General features: G+C 44.3%; 1 protein-coding gene across 1 annotated transcript in view; it reads right to left on the bottom strand.

The window, feature by feature from the left end:
* Positions 1-19,983, bottom strand: part of Niban1 (niban apoptosis regulator 1) — a 149,704-nt gene that overhangs the window by 80,436 nt on the left and 49,285 nt on the right. Inside the window, 2 exon segments of the mRNA NM_022242.2 lie at positions 328-459; positions 6,673-6,803. Coding sequence (NP_071578.2) covers positions 328-459; positions 6,673-6,803 — 263 coding nt within the window.

Here is a 19,983-nt window from a genome sequence, read left to right as displayed (position 1 = left end):
ACTTCCGGCTGAGAAGAACCTTGCGGTTGAATGAACAATCGCTGAACAAGCCCTTACATCAAGCACCAGTCACTTAACACAAGCTACTCCCACACTCACCCGCCATCGCTTTCCCAAGCCTATCTTTTTCCCTATACTGCAAGCATGTGTCTGATCAACTACTATACATTCAGATCCATATAAGACATTTGGCAGGCAGTAGATACACTCAACAAACACCTATTAATTGAGTTGAGTATCCAATCAGTCAACGGCCCAGGCCAGGGCATACCAACATAGCCAGTGTTTAAAAAACTACTTTTAAGAACTGTCGGCAACGTGTCTTACCTCTTTGTTCTCGTAGCTTTCCACAGCAAAATCGTTTTTAACCACAACGTATCTGTCCTTCCATTTCCTGATGTCCTCAGCAAACTGTGAGAGCTCAGCTTCATACAAAACAGTTCCTGGTTCCAGTGGGGGCTTAAAGAAGATGGATATGATTAATTGTCACAACAAAAGATAATAGTACACCTTGCGAACAGTATATTATCCAGGATATTCAAGGAATAATTTAGGAAATCATGGTGTGCGGTGATCCTGGGGACACTGTTGTTTTCTTCCGGCTACCATGGATCCCTTCTTATTCTTTCAAAGAAAGTGCAGACGCTTGTTACATGGTACTGTTCTGATTTTCGTTTCCCTCTGTATAGATTAGGAATGGGAGCCTATGGCCAAAGGCATATCCTGTGCATGTACATAGCACTTACTAAATACTTGGTAAACTGTGTGACTGGCTGAGGCAGTGTACTGAGCTCACATTATGGGTATCCACTGCAACTCACTCACCGACATGCCTCAAGGTTCCATCTCGAATCAGTCAGCTGTTTTCCTACTGTCCCAGTTCAATTCCTGTTGTTGTGATAAAAATATTTTGACTTCCAAAAGCAATTGAGAATAAAGAGGTTGTTTGGCTTACAACTTCAGGCCACAGTTTCGGGGAAATGAAGCAGCTCGTCACATCAAATCCAATCAAGAGCAAAGAAAGTTCTAACAAGCACATGGATGCTTGCTTGCTTGCTTGCTCACTCGCTTGCTTGTTTGTTTGTTTGCTTGATTGATTGATTGCTTTCATCTCTCTTGCTTAGCTCAGTGGTGCTGCCCACAGTGGATGCTGGGTCTTCCCATGTCAATCAACAACAAGACAATCTCCACAGACTTAACGTGGTGGTTTGAATGAGAACGACCCCATAGGCTAATGTGTTTGAATTCTTGGTTCCAGTTTGGTGGAACTGTTTGGGAAGGATTGGGAGGTGTGGCATTGTTGAAGGAAGTGCATGGCTTTGAGGTGTGTTGGAAAGGGTAAACATTGAGGTTTTAAAAGTCCGGCACCATTCCAAGTCTCTCTTTCTCTGCCTGTGGTTGTATCTCAAGATGTGAGCTCTCAGCTACTGTTCTAGTGCCTACCTGCGCATCTGCCTGCCTGCCTGCCTACCTGCTGCCATGCTTCCTGCCATAACCACCATGGACTCAAGCCCTCTGGATCTGTGAGCCCCAAATAAACTCTCTTTCTTATAAGTTGTTTTGGTGATGATATCTTATTGCAGCAATAGGAAAATACCCAAGGCACATGTCCACAGGCCACGTTAATGTAGGTAATTCCTCATTAAGATGATCTTTCCAGGTGATTCTATATATCAAATTGACAGTTCTATCAGATATAATGGCACATACCTTCCCTTGGGCACTGGGAAGGCAGATAGAACTCTGTGAGTTCCAAACCAGCCAGTGGTACACAGAGAGACCCTGATTCAAACAAATAATAGTATTAATAATTGACAGTTCAAAATGAAACTCAAGACGGATGATCAAAATGTGAATGCTTCACTCCTTCTTTAAAAGGGGAACAAGAATACCCTTGGCAGGGAATAGAGAGGCAAAGATTAAAACAGACACAGAAGGAACACCCATTCAGAGCCTGCCCCACATGTGGCCCATGCATATACAGCCATCCAAGTAGACAAGATGGATGAAGCAAAGAAGTGCAGGCCGACAGGAGCCGGATGTAGATCTCTCCTGAGAGACACAGCCAGAATACAGCAAACACAGAGGCGAATGCCAGCAGCAAACCACTGAACTGAGAATAGGACCCCCGTTGAAGGAATCAGAGAAAGAACTGGAAGAGCTTGAAGGGGCTCGAGACCCCATATGAACAACAATGCCAAGCAACCAGAGCTTCCAGGGACTAAGTCACTACCTAAGGACTATACATGGACTGACCCTGGACTCCAACCTCATAGGTAGCAATGAATATCCTAGTAAGAGCACCAGTGGAAGGGGAAGCCCTGGGTCCTGCTAAGACTGAACCCCCAGTGAACTAGATTGTTGGGGGGAGGGCGGCAATGGAGTGAGGATGGGGAGGGGAACACCCATAAAGAAGGGGAGGAGGGAGGGGATGTTTGCCTGGAAACCGGGAAAGGGAATAACACTCGAAATGTATATAAGAAATACTCAAGTTAATAAAAAAAAAAAGGAAGAAAAAGAAAAAAAATAATTGACAGTTCAAAGCAACTTCCTTCTCATACCACCTTTTCCAAAAGTAGTGGAGACCTAGGTTGTGAACACTGTGCCTGTCTTCCTGCATTTTTCTTTTGTTTTGTTTTGTTTGGTTGGCTGGTTGGTTTTGGTTTTTTTGAGATAAGGTTTCTCTGTGTAGCTCTGGCTGCCCTGGAACTCACTCTGTAGACCAGGCTGGCCTCAAACTCACAGAGACCCACCTGCCTGCCTCCTAGCACTGGAATTCAAGGTGTGTGCCCGCACTGCCAGGCTTCATCTTCCTGCTTTTTGTATGTTTTGGGTTGAAGAACAAGGCAAGCCAGCAGCAGTCCGTTCTATCTCTTGTATTCATGAGCGTCTCTCATTAACCTTGGTGTATGAGTTACAGCAATTTCTACTTGGCTCCTCATTAGGTCGTTATCGAGTTCTCTGTAGAAGGAGAGCACGCATCCTGCTCTGCTGCACAATATCCTTATCATTGTAAAATACGGAATGTGCCCTTGTCGGACGTGTCACCAATGCCACGCTGACTTCTCCCTTTTAACAGGCATGCTTAGCCTTCAAAACTCATCACCTTACTTTAAAACAAAATACTTATAAGAATCATGCAGAAGAGACAGGCCTTTTTCTTTTAAGACTCATCTAAAGGATGAAATGAATTTCATTCCAAATTCCAGGGCTTCAAGACCTCCTGACAACCCTCTATCTTGACTCATTAAAAGATAAAACGGACCTCTCTGGTCTCTTTAAATGAGGTTGAAGACAACTTTATAGTTCCTATGTCCAGCTTTTCTCAAACTCAGGCCACTGTGGTCTCCTGATACACTTATCGTGTCTGAGTCTCTGGGTTCCGGAAACAGAATCTACATTGGTTTTGCTTAAAGCAGAAGTCTGTTGCCCAGGCTGGTCTCCAGTTTCTCCAGTGACCTGCCCTCCATTGTCTCCCTAGGCTGAGGCTACGGTTACACCCCACCATACAGGGTTGGAACTTGCATTCTTGTCCTTCCTTTCTTTAAATGTATTTATTTTATGTGCATGTTTCCCCAGTGTGTGTGTGTGTGTGTGTGTGTGTGTGTGTGTGTGTGTGTGTGTGGTGCCCCCAAAGGACAGAAGAGGGCATCAGATCATTGGAACTTGAGATCTGGAGTTCTGGGTGTTTGTGGGCCACCATGTGGTCCTAGGTCCCAAATCCAAGTCCTCTGCAAGAGTGACAGGTGCTTTTAATTGAGGGGCATCTCTCGAGCTCTGGAATGTGCGCTCTAAATCCTGAGACTATTTTGTGGGTTCCCCATGCTGCTGAGTTCTAAGGTTAACTCAGACTCTCAACAGTGGCTGACGCACTCATCACTCATTCCTGTCTTTCCTGACTCATTTCTCCTACTCCTCAGGGAGTTTCTTCTGAGTGTTTTTGCCTGGACTGTCTCCTCTCGGCATCTGCAAATGCTGCTGAGACTGGTGCATTTCCACCCTGCCTCTGTCCTCCTCCCATCACACCTCACTACTGATCTCCACTGTGAGCTAACCATCCCAGACTCCATCTGTCTACTGGGCTTCCAGATCAGAACCACCACCACCATCATCATCACCATCATCATTGTTATCACTACCATCATCATCACCACCACCACCACCACCATCACCACCATCATCAACAAACAACAACACCACCATCACCATCATCATCAACACCACACCACCATCATCATCATCACCACCACCACCACCACCACCATCACCACCATCATCAACAAACAATAACACCATCACCACCATCATCAACAAACAACAACACCACCATCACCATCATCATCAACACCACACCACCATCATCATCACCACCACCACCACCACCACCATCACCACCATCATCAACAAACAACAACACCACCACCATCATCATCATCACCATCATCACTGTTATCACTACCATCATCATCACCACCACCACCACCACCATCACCACCATCATCAACAAACAACACCACCATCACCATCATCATCAACACCACACCACCATCATCATCACCACCACCACCACCACCACCATCACCACCATCATCAACAAACAACAACACCATCACCACCATCATCAACAAACAACAACACCACCATCACCATCATCATCAACACCACACCACCATCATCATCACCACCACCACCACCACCACCACCACCACCACCATCACCACCATCATCAACAAACAACAACACCACTATCATCATCATCATCATCATCACTAGCATCATCACCACCATCACTGTTATCACTACCACCACCACCACCACCACCATCACCACCATCATCAACAGATAGCACCACCACCATCATCATCATTATCAACACCATCACCACCATTATCATCACCACCATCACCATCATCACTAACATCATCACCACCATCACTGTTATCACTACCATCATTATCACCACCACCACCATCACCACCATCATCAACAAACAACAACACCACCATCACCATCACCATCAACACCATCACATCACCATCATTACCATCATCACCACTAGCACCACCAACCCAGCCACCATCACCATCTCAGGGCTGGAGAACTGTCTCAGTGATTGAGAGTGCTTGCTGCTCGTGCAGAGGATCCAAATTCAGTTCCCAGCACCCACATCCGATGGCTCAAAACCACCTGAAACTACAGCTCTAGGGAATCTAACACCATTTCTGGATACCCTGGCATCTATAGACAAGAGTGCACACACACACACACACACACACACACACACACACACACACTAGACTTCACTCACCCCTTCCCCTCTCTGAGTAAAAGGCAGCTTCATTCCCTTGCTTCTCTCACATGAAAAGCTATGCTGTCACTACATTTCTCCCTCACAGTAGATGCCACCAGCTCTGTCAAAATTACCTCCTTCCCAGGCTGGGAGATACCTCAGTCAGTGACACACTAATCACACAAGCAGAAGCCACACTTGAAAAGTGATGCTTAGTAATCCCAGTGGTGGGCAGGCAGAGGCCCAGCAGATCCCTGGGGCTCACCAGCCATCCTGCCTATGCTCGTCAGCAAGCCCTGGCCAGTGCCAGACCCTGTCTCAAACACCAAGGTTTCCTCCTTTTGAGGAATGACACCCAACGTTGACCTCCTCCAAACTCACAGACACACACATTTGTGCACACACATGTGTACATACACACACACAATGGCCATCGCGTCCTATCTTCCCTAATGGTCTAGTCATGGAGAGCCCATTAAAAAAGGAAAAGAATAACAATAACAAAGCCACCAACTACACACTTAAAATTCTGTATTGGCCTGTATGTTGTACCCTGCCGTGGAACGACCTGTCACTCTTAAAACCAAGTCTTTACCTTGGTCCTACAGGTTCTGGTCCCTACCTGTCTCCCCAGGGTCACTGCCCACTACTCTCCCTCCCTCACAGAGCTCTGGGCAAGCTCGTGGAGTCTTGGGGGCTCTAGGCTGGAGGACCTTTCCACTTCCAGCTGCATCTTCTTGGGACTCTTGTTCCACTGCTATTTCTCCCCACCTGCTCTGTCCCGTCATCAGATTCGATGCTGTCCTCCCTTCCTTCTCTATTAACTTCCCCCAGACAAGAGTTGCGCTTGCTTCATTTGTGTCTGAAGCTTTGATCGCTGTCCTAGCATCACCTGTTATTAGTTTCTTCCACTGTTTACCGTCTGTCTCTCCATCTGAACATAAACTACCGGAAGGTAGGGAGTTTTGAAATTCACGTACTAGATCAAAGGCAACTCGGGGGAAATCATGTTTGATCGTTGACCAAAACAAATGGAATCATGTTTTTTTTTTTTAGATTGAACTTCGCAACAGCAAGCCAAATTTCCTGTACCAAACCATCAATGAGGAAAAACACTGTGAGATGTGAATCCTTCTAGCTTTCTGTTTATATAGACCATACCATCAACGAGAAAGCGTGTGTGTGTGTGTGTGTGGTGTGTGTGTGTGTGTGTGTGTGTGTGTGTGTGTGTGTGTGTGTGTTTTCAGGGGTTGTTTTTTTTTTTTTGGCATGAAATGATTTTAGTGTAGTTTTAAGAACTGTAATTCAAATAACTCAAATATTTGCATCTATAACCCTTTCTCCAGTGAGGGAAAGATGTAAGTCAAAGGCTCGTGGGTTACCTTGGTCTTCAGAAACTGTGACGTTAAATCTCTCTGCTGTTCCACCTCGCTGCGCACATGGTTGCAGAAAGCCACAGAATATTGGCGGCTGTAGTAGGGACTGAAGTTTTTGATAGAAGCCTCAGTTTTCCCTGGAAAATTATGAAAATCAGAATTCTGAAATGAAGCATGCCTCCCAGAAGAGATACCAAGTTACTTTGAATATCCCCTCCCATCTCCCAAACACCACTGCTGGCCACGGGTGTTAGCAGCCTGTGTTATCTGGGAACGCTGCTCCTGCTACACCTGCTTCCACCCCTTCACTTAACATCACGCTAGAGAGCTCGAGAGTCCCCAAGGACCTCGCGGTCAGTGGTTAGAGGACGTTTACTCACTACTGCTCTGTAAGAGTATTCTCTACATCACCGTAACCTCAAAGTCCACCCTTCCAGACTCTGGGTACACATCTCTCATTTTTATTCAGAACTAGAAGCTGAGTCTCTAGCCTTTTTGCCTCCTTTGCCCTGGATAAAAAGATGGCTCAGTTGGTAAAGTGTTGGTTAGGTAAGTACAAAGACCTGAATGGACACACACCCCCAACACCCATGTAAGAACCCTGGCCCTGGAGAGATGGAGAGAGAGGATACTGGGACTTGCTGGCCAGGACTCTAGCTAAATTAGTGAGATTCGGGTTCAGTGAGAGATCCTGTCTCAAAAAAAAAAAAAAAAAAGTGGAGAGCAACTGAGGAACTCATGTGACATCAACCTCTGGCCTCCACATACTATATGTACACATATGCACACATACACGCATGCACACACGGAAGTGCACACACACACACACACACATACACACATGGTGGGAGGGAAGGAGGGAGGGAGGGAGGGAGGGAGGGAGGGAGAGAGAGAGAGAGAGAGAGAGAGAGAGAGAGACACTTGTGTTTAGGAGTTTTTTTTTTATGATATAAAGTGTTATATGATTGCCACAAGGTAGAGAGAGGAACTAGCTTGAAAATCTAGAGACTTGGACTGTGAACGCCATTCCAACCGTGAGTTAGAAACCACCCATCTAAACTCAGCCTATTCTCTCTGCATACCAGACCCACTGCCCCTCGACGAGAAGTAGGGTAGGGAGACGTGGGTCCGCATTCTCTGAGTCACGGTGACACCGAAGCATGATGTTGAAGGTACAACTACATCACCATACTGACCGGCAGTGACATCACTGACCAGCAGTGACATTTTGGTGTCTTGACACCAGGGGTAAATTTTGCTGTCAATCATGTAGGAGGACCTGGAGTTGGAGGAAGGGGAAGATCCAGTTGCCCTTCCAACCCCTGCTTAGTACAGGAGATAGGAGAGTTCTTTTTTTTTGGAACTCATTAGACTTTATATTTTATTTTTGTCTTAACTGAAAGATTGATTTTTCCATCTTTATTAAATTGGGTATTTCTTATTTACATTTCTTTTTTTTTACATTTTATTTATTTTTTTTATTAACTTGAGTATTTCTTATATACATTTCGAGTGTTATTCCCTTTCCCGGTATCCGGGCAAACATCCCCCTCCCCCTTCCCCTTCCTTATGGGTGTTCCCCTCCCAACCCTCCCCCCATTGCCGCCCTCCCCCCACCAGTCTAGTTCACTGGGGGTTCAGTCTTAGCAGGACCCAGGGCTTCCCCTTCCACTGGTGCTCTTACTAGGATATTCATTGCTACCTATGGGGTCAGAGTCCAGGGTCAGTCCATGTATAGTCTTTAGGTAGTGGCTTAGTCCCTGGAAGCTCTGGTTGCTTGGCATTGTTGTACATATGGGGTCTCGATCCCCTTCAAGCTCTTCCAGTTCTTTCTCTGATTCCTTCAACGGGGGTCCTATTCTCAGATGGGAGAGTTCTGAACCAGGCTACAAAGCCTCTTACCATTTTGGTACTGGTTTCCAAGGATAGAAATAAATGTTAGCTTCCCCATCTATTCTGACAAGCACTTACAGCTTGAAATAGGTAGGATAGGAACTTGAGGAACGTAAACCAGGGATAGCACTGCAAAAATATTTTAAAATATACTTTATGGAAGGCTTGGCTTAACTTTTGTTTTTCAAATCTGATATTTTAGTTGACAGAGGAATGTTAAAATATACCTTACAGGCAAGAGTTGCACAGAGCTATTACGTATGCAAAATTTCAGGAAGGAACGAGGAATCTGAGTCAGGTATTTGGAAATGCTCAGTAGGAGAGCCTTGGCTCACACAGCCGCCTGTTTGTGTGCCTATGAAATCACAGCCAACCACCCATGCATACCAAGACCCTGTGCAGGCAGACACGCCCACCTCTGCTTTGGCATTTTTCCGTCTTATAATATGTATGAGAAAGGGGAGCTCTTTTGTATTCCCTTAATAAAATGACATTTATGGGTTTTATTTATGGGCTTTAGTAATTATTACTTGCAAGGTCCTTTGAGACCCACTAATAATAGATTCTGTAGAAATGCAAATAAAAGCCCCTATAATTTGAATCAAGCATGCTTTTGCTTTGCTCCCTGAGTTTATGGTATTACAATTAATCAGGATTTGCATAATACTTTAATATACTCAGGCTTTATAAGCATCTAATTGGTTATTATTTTATTAGCTTTTATTACAACGCATAAATAGTAATCCTATATCCTTGTCTATAATTTTCTTATACAGGAGTGGGAGATCTTTGTGAATTCCCACAACGAGAGTGTAAATGATGAGCAAAATTTGCCCTTTAGTTCCAGGTAAGCACTGTTTGGTCCGTCTGAAGAGTACCGTGCTAATTGTCGATGCTAACGTTTGCTCTCTTCCAAGTGCCACAATGAAAGGAAAGAAGGAGGCTGTCCTTTCATGATGATTTCTGTGAAGCAGCTATTAAAGCCATTCTACTACCTCCAAAAGCCTCCTGCAGGGATGCCCTGATTCTACCAAGGTGGCTTACTGCCAGCCTCCCAAAGTATGGGAAAAATGTTTTTGGGATTTGAATATCTGCACACGACACCCTCAACACACCGCCACCAAGTCACTCGTACAAAGAAAAGATGGCGGATTGTTTTGTATTTACTTAAAGACTGGTTCAACTGTAAGTAAAACAGCTAATAGCATCAAAGATCCAAGAAGAAAACCAAAGTTGATCTAAAATGCATCCAGACATTACACTAACCCTGTCTGGAGCTACGTAAGGGAGCACCCAGTGTGAAGACTTTGAGGATAAAAGCAAAGCCTGGGGTTGGGTCAACAATACCAATGTGGTAGGAAGATGGACTCAGACTCAGGCAAAGATGGCGGAAGTATTTCTGTCACTTCTCTCTCACTCCTAGGTTCAAGCAAATCCTGTTACTTTTATTCCTACACTATTTCAAGTTTTATTCTTTTTTTTAATGTACGTTTGTGTAAGTATATGCCACATGGGTGTGCAGGTACCCACAGAGACCAGTAGAGGGCATCAGATCCCCTGGAGCGGCCCGTTCAGATGGTTTGGCTGCATGGTGTGGGTGCTGGAAACTGAACTTGGGTCCTTTCTCCAAACAGCAGGGAGTGTTCCTAACTGCTGAGCCATCCCTCCACCCCCTTCACACTATTTCTTAAATCCGTCCCTTCCCCCCACCTCAACTACCGTATCCTCTATTGAGCCTTCATTAACTCTCAATATCATAAGAATCTCTAAATTTTCTCTGTGAAGATAGGCACAGCGAGGCAAAGTTGCTTAGTCTCTGCTCTAAAACATGAACAAAAAGTGCAAGGCAGAAGAGGGAAATGTTTTGGGTCTTTTTGTTGTTGTTATTGTTGTTTTCTCCATCTTTGTTAAATTGGGTATTTCTTATTTACATTTCAATTGTTATTCCCTCTCCCGGTTTCCAGGCCAACATCCCCCTAACCCCTTCCCCTCCCCTTCTATATGGGTGTTCCCCTCCCCATCCTCCCTCCCATTACCACCCTCCCCCCAACAATCCCGTTCACTGGGGGTTCAGTCTTGGCAGGACCAAGGGCTTCCCAGAAGAGGGAAATGTTAGTACCGAGACACAGGTCCCTAAAGATGGTGGAAACAAAGCCAACACTTCATTCATGGAGTAGCAACATGTTCTAAGAAGGGCTAGAGTCTAGGATAAGGGCACAGCATAGGAGAAGCAAAAACAATATGTCCACTGGGACCCATCCAAGATAAAGCTGTCACAAACTGCAAAAGACTAGATGCTAAACTGAGTGTCTGCCCTGAAGAACAGAGGCCTGGCATTGGGACTACAGGGACCCTCTTCTGAATGCTGGAAGGAGCAGACCTCATTAGTGACAGAAGTCACAGATCTCTGGGTGTTGGCCTGCTAAGTTCCAGGGACGTGGGGCTGTCAGATCGTGCCTCTTCTTGCGTGACGTCCCTCAATAGTTCCCCACTGCCCGTACCTCTTCGGCCTGCCACTGATGGAACCCAACCCCACCTGTCCTACATCACAGCGCTCAATCCAAACCTTGGCTGGTGCACATCCAGGCCTTATTTATTCTTTTCTCCCATAAGTCTTCTGTTGGCCATTTTCACACTCTTCAAGGCCAGAGGCCAATGCCTCAGATCTGGCCGGCTGGAAACAATCTCACCACCTTTTGCATTCTCCCAAACTATACGCCACTTTTGCTACAACTGTTTAAATACGGCTTATCTCTCCTCCAAGGGTATACTGTATTTGTATACTCAACAAATATTTGGTGAATGATTGGGAGAACAGCTGAGCAAACAACCAAGGCTAAGGAACATCACGATGCATAGTAATAATGAAACCCCTGACACCACCCCAGGAAGGAAGGTTTCGGGCCTCATTACTTATTATGAAGGGCTGTACCATGAAGCCCAACATGCATTTATCTACAGAAATGAGAGTCTTACAGGCTAATTCCTCTTAAGCTTTTAAATAAGTCTTTCCCATGAAATTATTAACATCACATTTTGGTATGTTTGATTTGATAAATTTACAAAGATGAGAAACATGGGACGGTCTGGATGAAATTTATGTAAAGTCTGAAAAAAATCTGAATTTCCGGGTTTTTTCATTCTAGAAGGTTCTTTGACAGTGCCCACATATGCAGTGATTCATCCAAGTCTATTTATCGGTTATTGTTTCTGCTCTCTCATGTTGCTTATGTCACATTAGTCTTCACTCCCTATGCTTTCCACTGTTAGTTTGATAACTATAAATACTCTAAAGAGAGCTGTTCTCAATCTGTGGGTCTCAACCCCTTTGGGAGACTGAATAATTCTTTCACAGGGGTCATCTAAGGCCATCAGAAATATCAGATATTTACATTTCTATTCTTAACAGTAGCAAAATTACTGTTACAAGGTAGCGATGAAGATTATGTTTGGGGGGTCACCACAGCATGACTAACTGGATTAAAGTGTCACAGCACTGGGAGGGCTGGGAACCATTGCTCTAAAATCTAAAATCTTTTTAAAAGGGGAAGGTTTCTCTAGTTCAGCGCCTTTTAGAAAACTAGTTCCTAAGAAAACAACAGGAGAAGTTAAAACCCTGTTTTGTGTCATGAGATACAAAACAATTCAGAGTCTTCGTTGTGCTCTTTTCGAACCTTTGAAAATTATATTATAGCTTTTGTCCAGTGCTGTTTAGTTAGCCCTTGAACTACAGCTTTCCCTATGTGAAGCAAGCAAACAAAAACAAAAATTGTTTGCTTTTAAGACGTGAGATTTCTATTATGAAAGGTAATTTTCAAAAAAAAAAATTAAACCATGGCCTCTCACTGGAACGGAGGTGGATTACATAGGAAGAGAAACTGAGCTGGCTTTTGGTACAGTTTCTTAAGACCTGCTGAGGTTGCGGGTGAAGATTAATATTGGTAAGCAAGGAAAATGCCTCCAAAAATTTCAATAATTTTAAAATATAATATACGCCAATGTGCATTTCTCGGGGGTTTCTGAAATTGCAGAGATTTATAAGTCCTCGTGAATTATAGCATCAGCTATGATCTTGGGTTGCTAAGCACCATCACTTTACACCTTAGGGTGGAAAATTGGAAATCCCAATTCACAATACAGAGGTGCAAAAATCTAATTACATACAATGATGCCCAAGGACTCTCTTTCTTCACTAAATGCCTTAGAGAATGAGGATAAATTGGATTCCCCATAATTGAACTAAAGACAGGGAGGGAGGGAGGGGGTAGGGAGAGAGAGAGAGAGTTGGAGGTTTGGGGAGAGAATGAGAACACATTTATTACTGGAGCTCGGGTGACAGGCTTTTAACAGACTCTGCTAGGAGATGGCAGAATGATTCATGGGCGGCCTTGACTCTGCAGATTCCACAGGCTCCCTGGGAAACCTCCAGCATGAGGTAAAAGGTGAGAGGTGTAGAAACAACGTACGTTCTCTGTGATTCACTCTCAGTGTTAATCCACAGAGAAATACACAGATACGTGTGCTTCCAGGAGCTTACGTTAAAGCCACCAGAAACCACTCAGTGCATATCTGGATAAGGCCGGCCTATCAGGAATCAACAGCACACTCAGTATCCAGGGTTTCCCAACTCATTCTGAGGTCTGAAATGGGGAGGAGAGTTTGCAATGAACTTGCCCTTGGACTGACTGTAAGGGAAGCTGATGTCTCATAATCCATGTCCACTTTGTAAGCCCCATGGCTCTTAATGTGACACCAGAGCTCAGCCCTCTAAAGGCCTGTCCATACTAAGGGGCAGGAGCCAGCAACAGTGGACAAGCAAAGACAGTGTTTTCTGCAAAGGACCTCGGCCACTGAAGTGAATGAAGGCTCCCTCGGCACTACATATTTGCAAGACAAAAGTTCATGAGTGAATGCAAATGAACAGAGCAGGAGAAGACAAAACCTGTGTGGGTGCTCTACCATCTTCTGAGTTTCAATTACTACCCCACTCCACAGAAATATGAAAGTCCTGCTTCGGTCAGCTTTCCCAAGCTAAAAGAGAATCTGGGACAGACATATAAAAACTAGACCTAAAGTCTGTCCGAGCTCTTGTTTTGGTGTTGTCTGTTACTATTGTTAGAAACATGCATGCACTTGTACACACACACACACACACACACACACACACACACACACACACACCTGTAAACACTCATTAATATACACTCACACTTTCTATACACACATTACACACAAATACTCATATACACAAGCACATATACACACACATTCACACACCTATACACACACTATACACATACACACTGTACACATGCATTCACACTCATACCTGTACACACACACTTACACACATGCACACACACACACACACACACACACACACACACACACACACCTTTCCTTAGCCACAGTTAGGCAGAAGTGATAAAGTGGCCCCTCTTTTGTATTTGTTTTGTTTTGTTTCCCCCTCGTCATTTGGATAAAATGCTTGGAAATCTTCCTGATCTCTTTGCCATTCCTCACCGAATACTTCCAGTTGTCTTGTGACACACCTGACGAGAATAAATCTAATGTATTTGGCCATTTCTCTAAGTTGCCTAATGTCCTCCAAGGAGCGAAAAAGAATTTAAGCTGCTCTGACAGCTGACTTTCCAGGCAGGGCGAGGGGAATGTTTGTCGTGCGCGTCCATTTGGCAACCTTGCCTGGGCTAAGACAACCAAGACAGTATGGAGTCAGGAGCAGGGAGGACAAGAGTCTCTGTGCTGTCTGGGGGTCTAATCACAATCCTAAGTCTTTTTCTGCATGTCTTTTGGCAGAGGCTTTCAAAGTATTCCAAAGTCGTTACAACATTCCTTGCCACTGAGCATAGCATGTGCTTGGCTCAAAACAAACCAGAGCAGAGCCTGGTGATGTTCCTGGATCCCCTTCAGGGCAGGACGATCTCTGTCCTCGTGGGCGGTTCACAGTCTCCATCTTTGCTTTTCGTTGTTAGCTGTGTCTGCCTTTGTCTTGTTTCACTTTTCCTGTCTCCACATAGAAGTACGTCAGTTTAATACGCTTTGCATTTTCTCTCTCTTGTCTCTCAAGAGTCTATGCTGGGCTGGCACGATGGCTTATTAGGAAAAGACTCGCCCTGAATATCGGGGGACCTGAGTTCAATCCCCAGACCCCATGTAAAGGTGGAAGGAGAGAACGGAGTCCGAAAAATTGTCCTCAGACCCCTACGTGATCACCATGCCGGATGTAGAACCCCCAACACAGAAAGTCCATCCACCCACCCATCCATCTATCCCTTCATTTTAAGAATCCATGTCATTGATGTGAAAAGCGTATTTATTGGTAAGTGCTTGGGGACTAGGCATTTGTTTGCTTATTTTTTGCTTATAAAAGATTTGATTATCTAAGAGCAGGGTGGCAATAAGGAGGTGTCAGTTACGAACTTCATAGGTCAGCCAACATTTCTGTGGGCCAGCTGAGATTTTGAAACTATTCACGAGGCTGGTAGGGTACTCATTAATAAAAATTATTTTCACATGCCTTTGATTATAAAATCTGAGAGCTGCCAACATAATTCAGGCCCACGGCTACTTGAATTTAGCGGGTGCCAAATGTCTGCATTCGGCTTTCCTGATGCTAACCCAAACATCACCCAAAATGGAATCTGGCTGATGACACTTTAGGACACAGCTCAGCACAGGAGTCAAACTTTACGTTTGGGAACTCAGTAGATGCCAGTCTGGCTCTGTAAATCTCTAAACTTAAGATTCCCTGAGTCAGACACAACTGAAAAACCACACAAAAGGATTACAGGTGATGCCCAAAAAACACAGAGAGATTGACTGCTTAAATCACCCAGATTCCCAGTGTGTTAACGATTTAGATGAGGCAAGACGTGACATCAGCCCTGAGTGGACCCCAGGCCTCACAGGTGAAATTTACAGACTCCAGAATTCAGTGGGTGACAACAATAGTCTCTAATGCTCTCATCTTTTCAAGTAAAGACATTTTCCTCTATGTTAACACTGCAGTGATGTTTATGGAGGAACACAAACATTTCTCTTTTATTACCCAGGAATGTAAAGAGTCCTGGGTAATAAAAAGAATGCACTCGAGGAGTAGTGTGAAGAGATGTGAAGTTTACCCTGACTCAGACCCTGCCACCCCGAATGACTGTGTCTGTAAGCATATCTATGCGTGAGCTCTTCTCCCCAGTGGTAAAGCAAGTTTCTCCTGCCTGACTGCTCTGAGCTTGGACATTAATCCTTTCCAGCCTTTGGACTCTTCCAAGAGCTGCAGCCTTTCAGCATTTGGACTCAAAGTACCCTATTAGCTCTCCTAGGTCTCCAGCTTGCCAACCGCAGACTTTGAAACTCGTCATCCTCCACAAGGGCGTGAGCCAATTCTTTATACGACATATATATATCCAATGAGGTACAACTCATTGAATCCCAACACAACCAGCCACTAATTTCACCTAATAGACATCATGTTGTTAGATCAATAACAGGTTCAAGGCAATGCAGATGTCAAGCGCCTTCATGTATTAAGTTCTAAACATCATCAGAAAAATAGAACATGGACTCTGTACTTAAAACACTCCATCGAGTCATCTCTGAGAAATAATTAAAGCATTTGGCTCAGTTTCATCCCAGTTGGCAGAGTTTGGCATAAAAAAGGCAGAAAGCCAACAAAGTTCTGGGTACCAAGGAAACCAGCTCCCCTTATTCGAGCACCCCCTTAATCCCATTCAGGTGTTCCAATTACGTGGCATCACCATCTCCATTAAAGCTGCAGTTGCCGACTGGTAGAGAAAGTCCTCTGGGAAAGGCACTAATTAAGTCGCTTTTCTTATCTAGTGATTACAAACTTGTTTTGCACAAATCAAGGTTAAGAGGTATTAGCATGAACCAACTGTGTCTTCTGCATGCAGGAGACAGGCTGTGGCAGAGTTTCCTTTGCCTCTGCCCCGCATCCTACTTTACATGAGCAGAAAGGTGGTGATCCATTGAACAGGCCGTGGGCGGCACAGTGTGTGTGTGTGTGTGTGTGTGTGTGTGTGTGTGTGTGTGTGTGTGCGCGTGCGTGCGTGCGTGCGCACGCGTATTTGTGAGTTTTCTTTCATTTATGAGACATGTCTGACATACAGATGAGAATGTTGGATAATATCTACGTAAAGTCTGCCCGAATAAATGAAATGCTAACACTAAACCAGACTGAACTTAGTAGATTTTTTAAATAAAATGTTGCAACTCCATCTGAAGGCTTTGTCAGGCCCTGCAGCTTCACTGGGCACCGCTATGTGAACTTAGTGTTTACTCCTATACACTGCTTCAGACTACTACAACTTACGTGGTGCCGACACACAACTGATAGCATTGTTGTGCCTACTCTCGGGCTTAACTCCCCCTGTCAGTCTGCTGCCTGATTTCGGACACATTACGTTTTGTATACATGCATGCATGTATATGTAATAACATTATAATATAAATAACTCTACCATTGTCATCATTGAGATGACATTATACTACTAGTACCAGACTGGGCATCAGACGACTGGAGCACAGCACAAAATTTAAAACAACTGATTTAAAAGTGGAAATTGGATATGCATTAGAACACGCTACACACGCACGAGCATGCACACACACACACACACACACACACACACACAAACACAGGGCGATTTAGCATACTCGTTTTAACTGGAATCTCTAGCAGTTTAGTTCCTTTTGCCTCTCACTTATTTCCTCTGTCACCCTCACAATCAATGCTGATGTACACATTAGTGCATGAATCACCGAGTGAGTGTGCGAATTCCTGTAAATGTCCATCCAGAATACTAGGGCAAAGTGTGAGGCTCTCACTATCCGTCACGACTGCCAAGCTTCCCACGGAGGCGACAGCAACTTACAGCCCAACCTTTAGGAAGACGTCATCTATTCTAACCAGCGAAAGATTATTCTCATGACTGAAGCTGAGCATCTTCGGGTGTTCCCTGGCCATCGAGTTTTCTTTTCCATGACTGCGTGTCCTCTCGCCACATGGCTTTCTACTGGCGTACGAGCATTGGTTATAAATTTTAAGAAAGAATCCTTCTCAGACATAAGCACTGAAAGTATCATTTCCCAATCCGTGACTTATTTGTTTTTTGTTTTTTGTTTTTTTAATTATGGCGTTCCGTTGAGCAAAAGTTGCGGAGTTTAATGAAGTAAGACTTAAGCCATGTCTATATTAGGAAACCCCTCCTTCCTCTTTTCCTCACAAGGCCAGTCTCCTATGTTCTCACTTAAAACTGCTTTGACTTGAAGGTCTTTCACAACCTGAAACTTATTTTATGTATGGCTTTCTTATGAAACACACACACACACACACACACACACACACACACACACACTTTTCTAGTTTTTAATATTATTATTTTATTTATTTACATTTCAAATGTTATCCCCCTTCCTGGTACCCCCAGCCCATCCCCCTCCCTTTTGCCTCTAAGAAGATGCTTCCCCACCCATCCAGTCACGCCCACCTCACCCCTCTAGCATCCTCCTTCACTGAGGCATCAAATCTCCACAGGGCCAAGTGCATCCCCTCCCGCTGAGGCCAGATAAGGCAGTCGTCTGCTACATATGTAGTGGGAGTCACAGACCAGCACATGTGTGCTCTTTGGTTAGCACACACACACTTTTGATACTTGAGTGCTTGGCTTGGAGTTTTCTGCTCTGTCCAGTGGCCAAATCTTGACTTTGGAACTGTCAATAACATATCTCAAGTATTATAATATTAGACTAATTTCTATTTCTGGAAAATGATATCTTCCCATGTTTTTGTTCTCCTAATTTTCTTAGATATTCCTCACCCAATATATTCATGGCAAATTATGTCAAGTCCGATGGAAAATCATGGTAGGCATTTCCATCAGAATATCAATTAACTTGTGATTATTATGAGACTAGGGGTTTTATGATACCATGCAAACCAGCCAAGAGTCTCCCAGCCCCACATGAACATAGAATGAGGCATGGGCCCAGCTGTTGCTCTGTTTGCCCTTGAGCCCTAGATCTACTAAATGGAAAATCCAGGGGTTGTAAGTTAGCAAACCGTGTTTGTGAAAGTCCTCCAGGTCACGATGAGAGTCTAAGGTAGAAATACAAGTTTAGTCGGTCACCTGCTGATGGTGCCCTCAGTTTGCTCTGTTATAAACCATGCAGATTACATTACACAGGTATAAAAAAGCCGACGGATAAATTTGCAGAATGGAATGATAATCCACAGGGCAATTGCACATCATTTTACTTGACGTGGACACATGACCCTCATAGGACTTTCACCATTTTTCACTGCCACTGTGTCATAGGACTTTGTCATTTGCCTACAGATGCATCACTTGCAAGTCCTCAAACTCCAGCCCACAACCTTTCAACAAGAGATGCCTATTGTAAAGATATAGAGTTAAGGAAGACTTAAAACTATCATCCCAGCTACCCGAGATGGAGCCTGCCGAAGGGTGGCAGGCTGACAGTCTTCCCAGCATAGTAACCTGGAATGTGTACTTGTGCTATGTGTACTTGTGGTTCGACCACAGGAGAGCTGTAGATGGCTATTGCATATGACTAATTGTGTGCTCATGATTACATATTGTTAATTCAGGTACACTATTCCTTTCCTGCACATTGCAGATTTTTGCAAGCCAGCCTAGACAATATTTTTTAAAGATTAATTCATTTATTATATATAAGTACACTGCAGCTGTCTTCAGACACACCAGAAGAAGGCATCAGATCTCATTACAGATGGTTGTGAGCCACCATGTGGTTGCTGGGAATTGAACTCAGGACCTCTGGAAGAGTAGTTGGGTGCTCTTAACCGCTGAGCCATCTCTCCAGCCCAATTTTGTTTTCTTTTTAAAGACAGGTTTCATTTTGTATTCCAGCCTGGCCTAGAGTTCATTGTGAATCCCAGGTTGGCCTCAAATTGACAATCTTCCTGCCAGGCACGTGTCACTACACTCAGTTTGGATCAGTTTGGATTATCACTTAAAATGTCGTTCCTTGGTCTGATGAGATAGCTGATTGATAAAGGCACTTGCTTCTAAGCCTGACGACTTGAGATGTATCTCAGAGCCCACATGGTAGGACAAGCGAAGGGCCACCCGTTGTCCTTTGATATCTCCAACCGTATAAAGGCATGTCTCAACACACACGCACTAGATGAGTAAATAAGTAAGTATAATTGTATATATTGAAAGTTTGGAGTACAAGAAGGGCTATCTGGATATGGAAAAAGGAATTGTTATTTCCACTTGGCAAAGAGTAACATTTAAAGATAGTCACCCTTACTGGCCGGTGGTGGCATTCACCTTTGATCTCAGCACCCAGGAGCCAGATCTATATGAGTTCAAGGCCAGAGTGGTCTATAGAGAGAGT

This window comes from Rattus norvegicus, chromosome 13 (genome assembly GCF_021556685.1).
Source record: "Rattus norvegicus strain SHRSP/BbbUtx chromosome 13, alternate assembly SHRSP_T2T, whole genome shotgun sequence".
NCBI lineage: Eukaryota > Metazoa > Chordata > Mammalia > Rodentia > Muridae > Rattus > Rattus norvegicus.
This window is presented reverse-complemented; position numbering and strand designations above follow the sequence as displayed.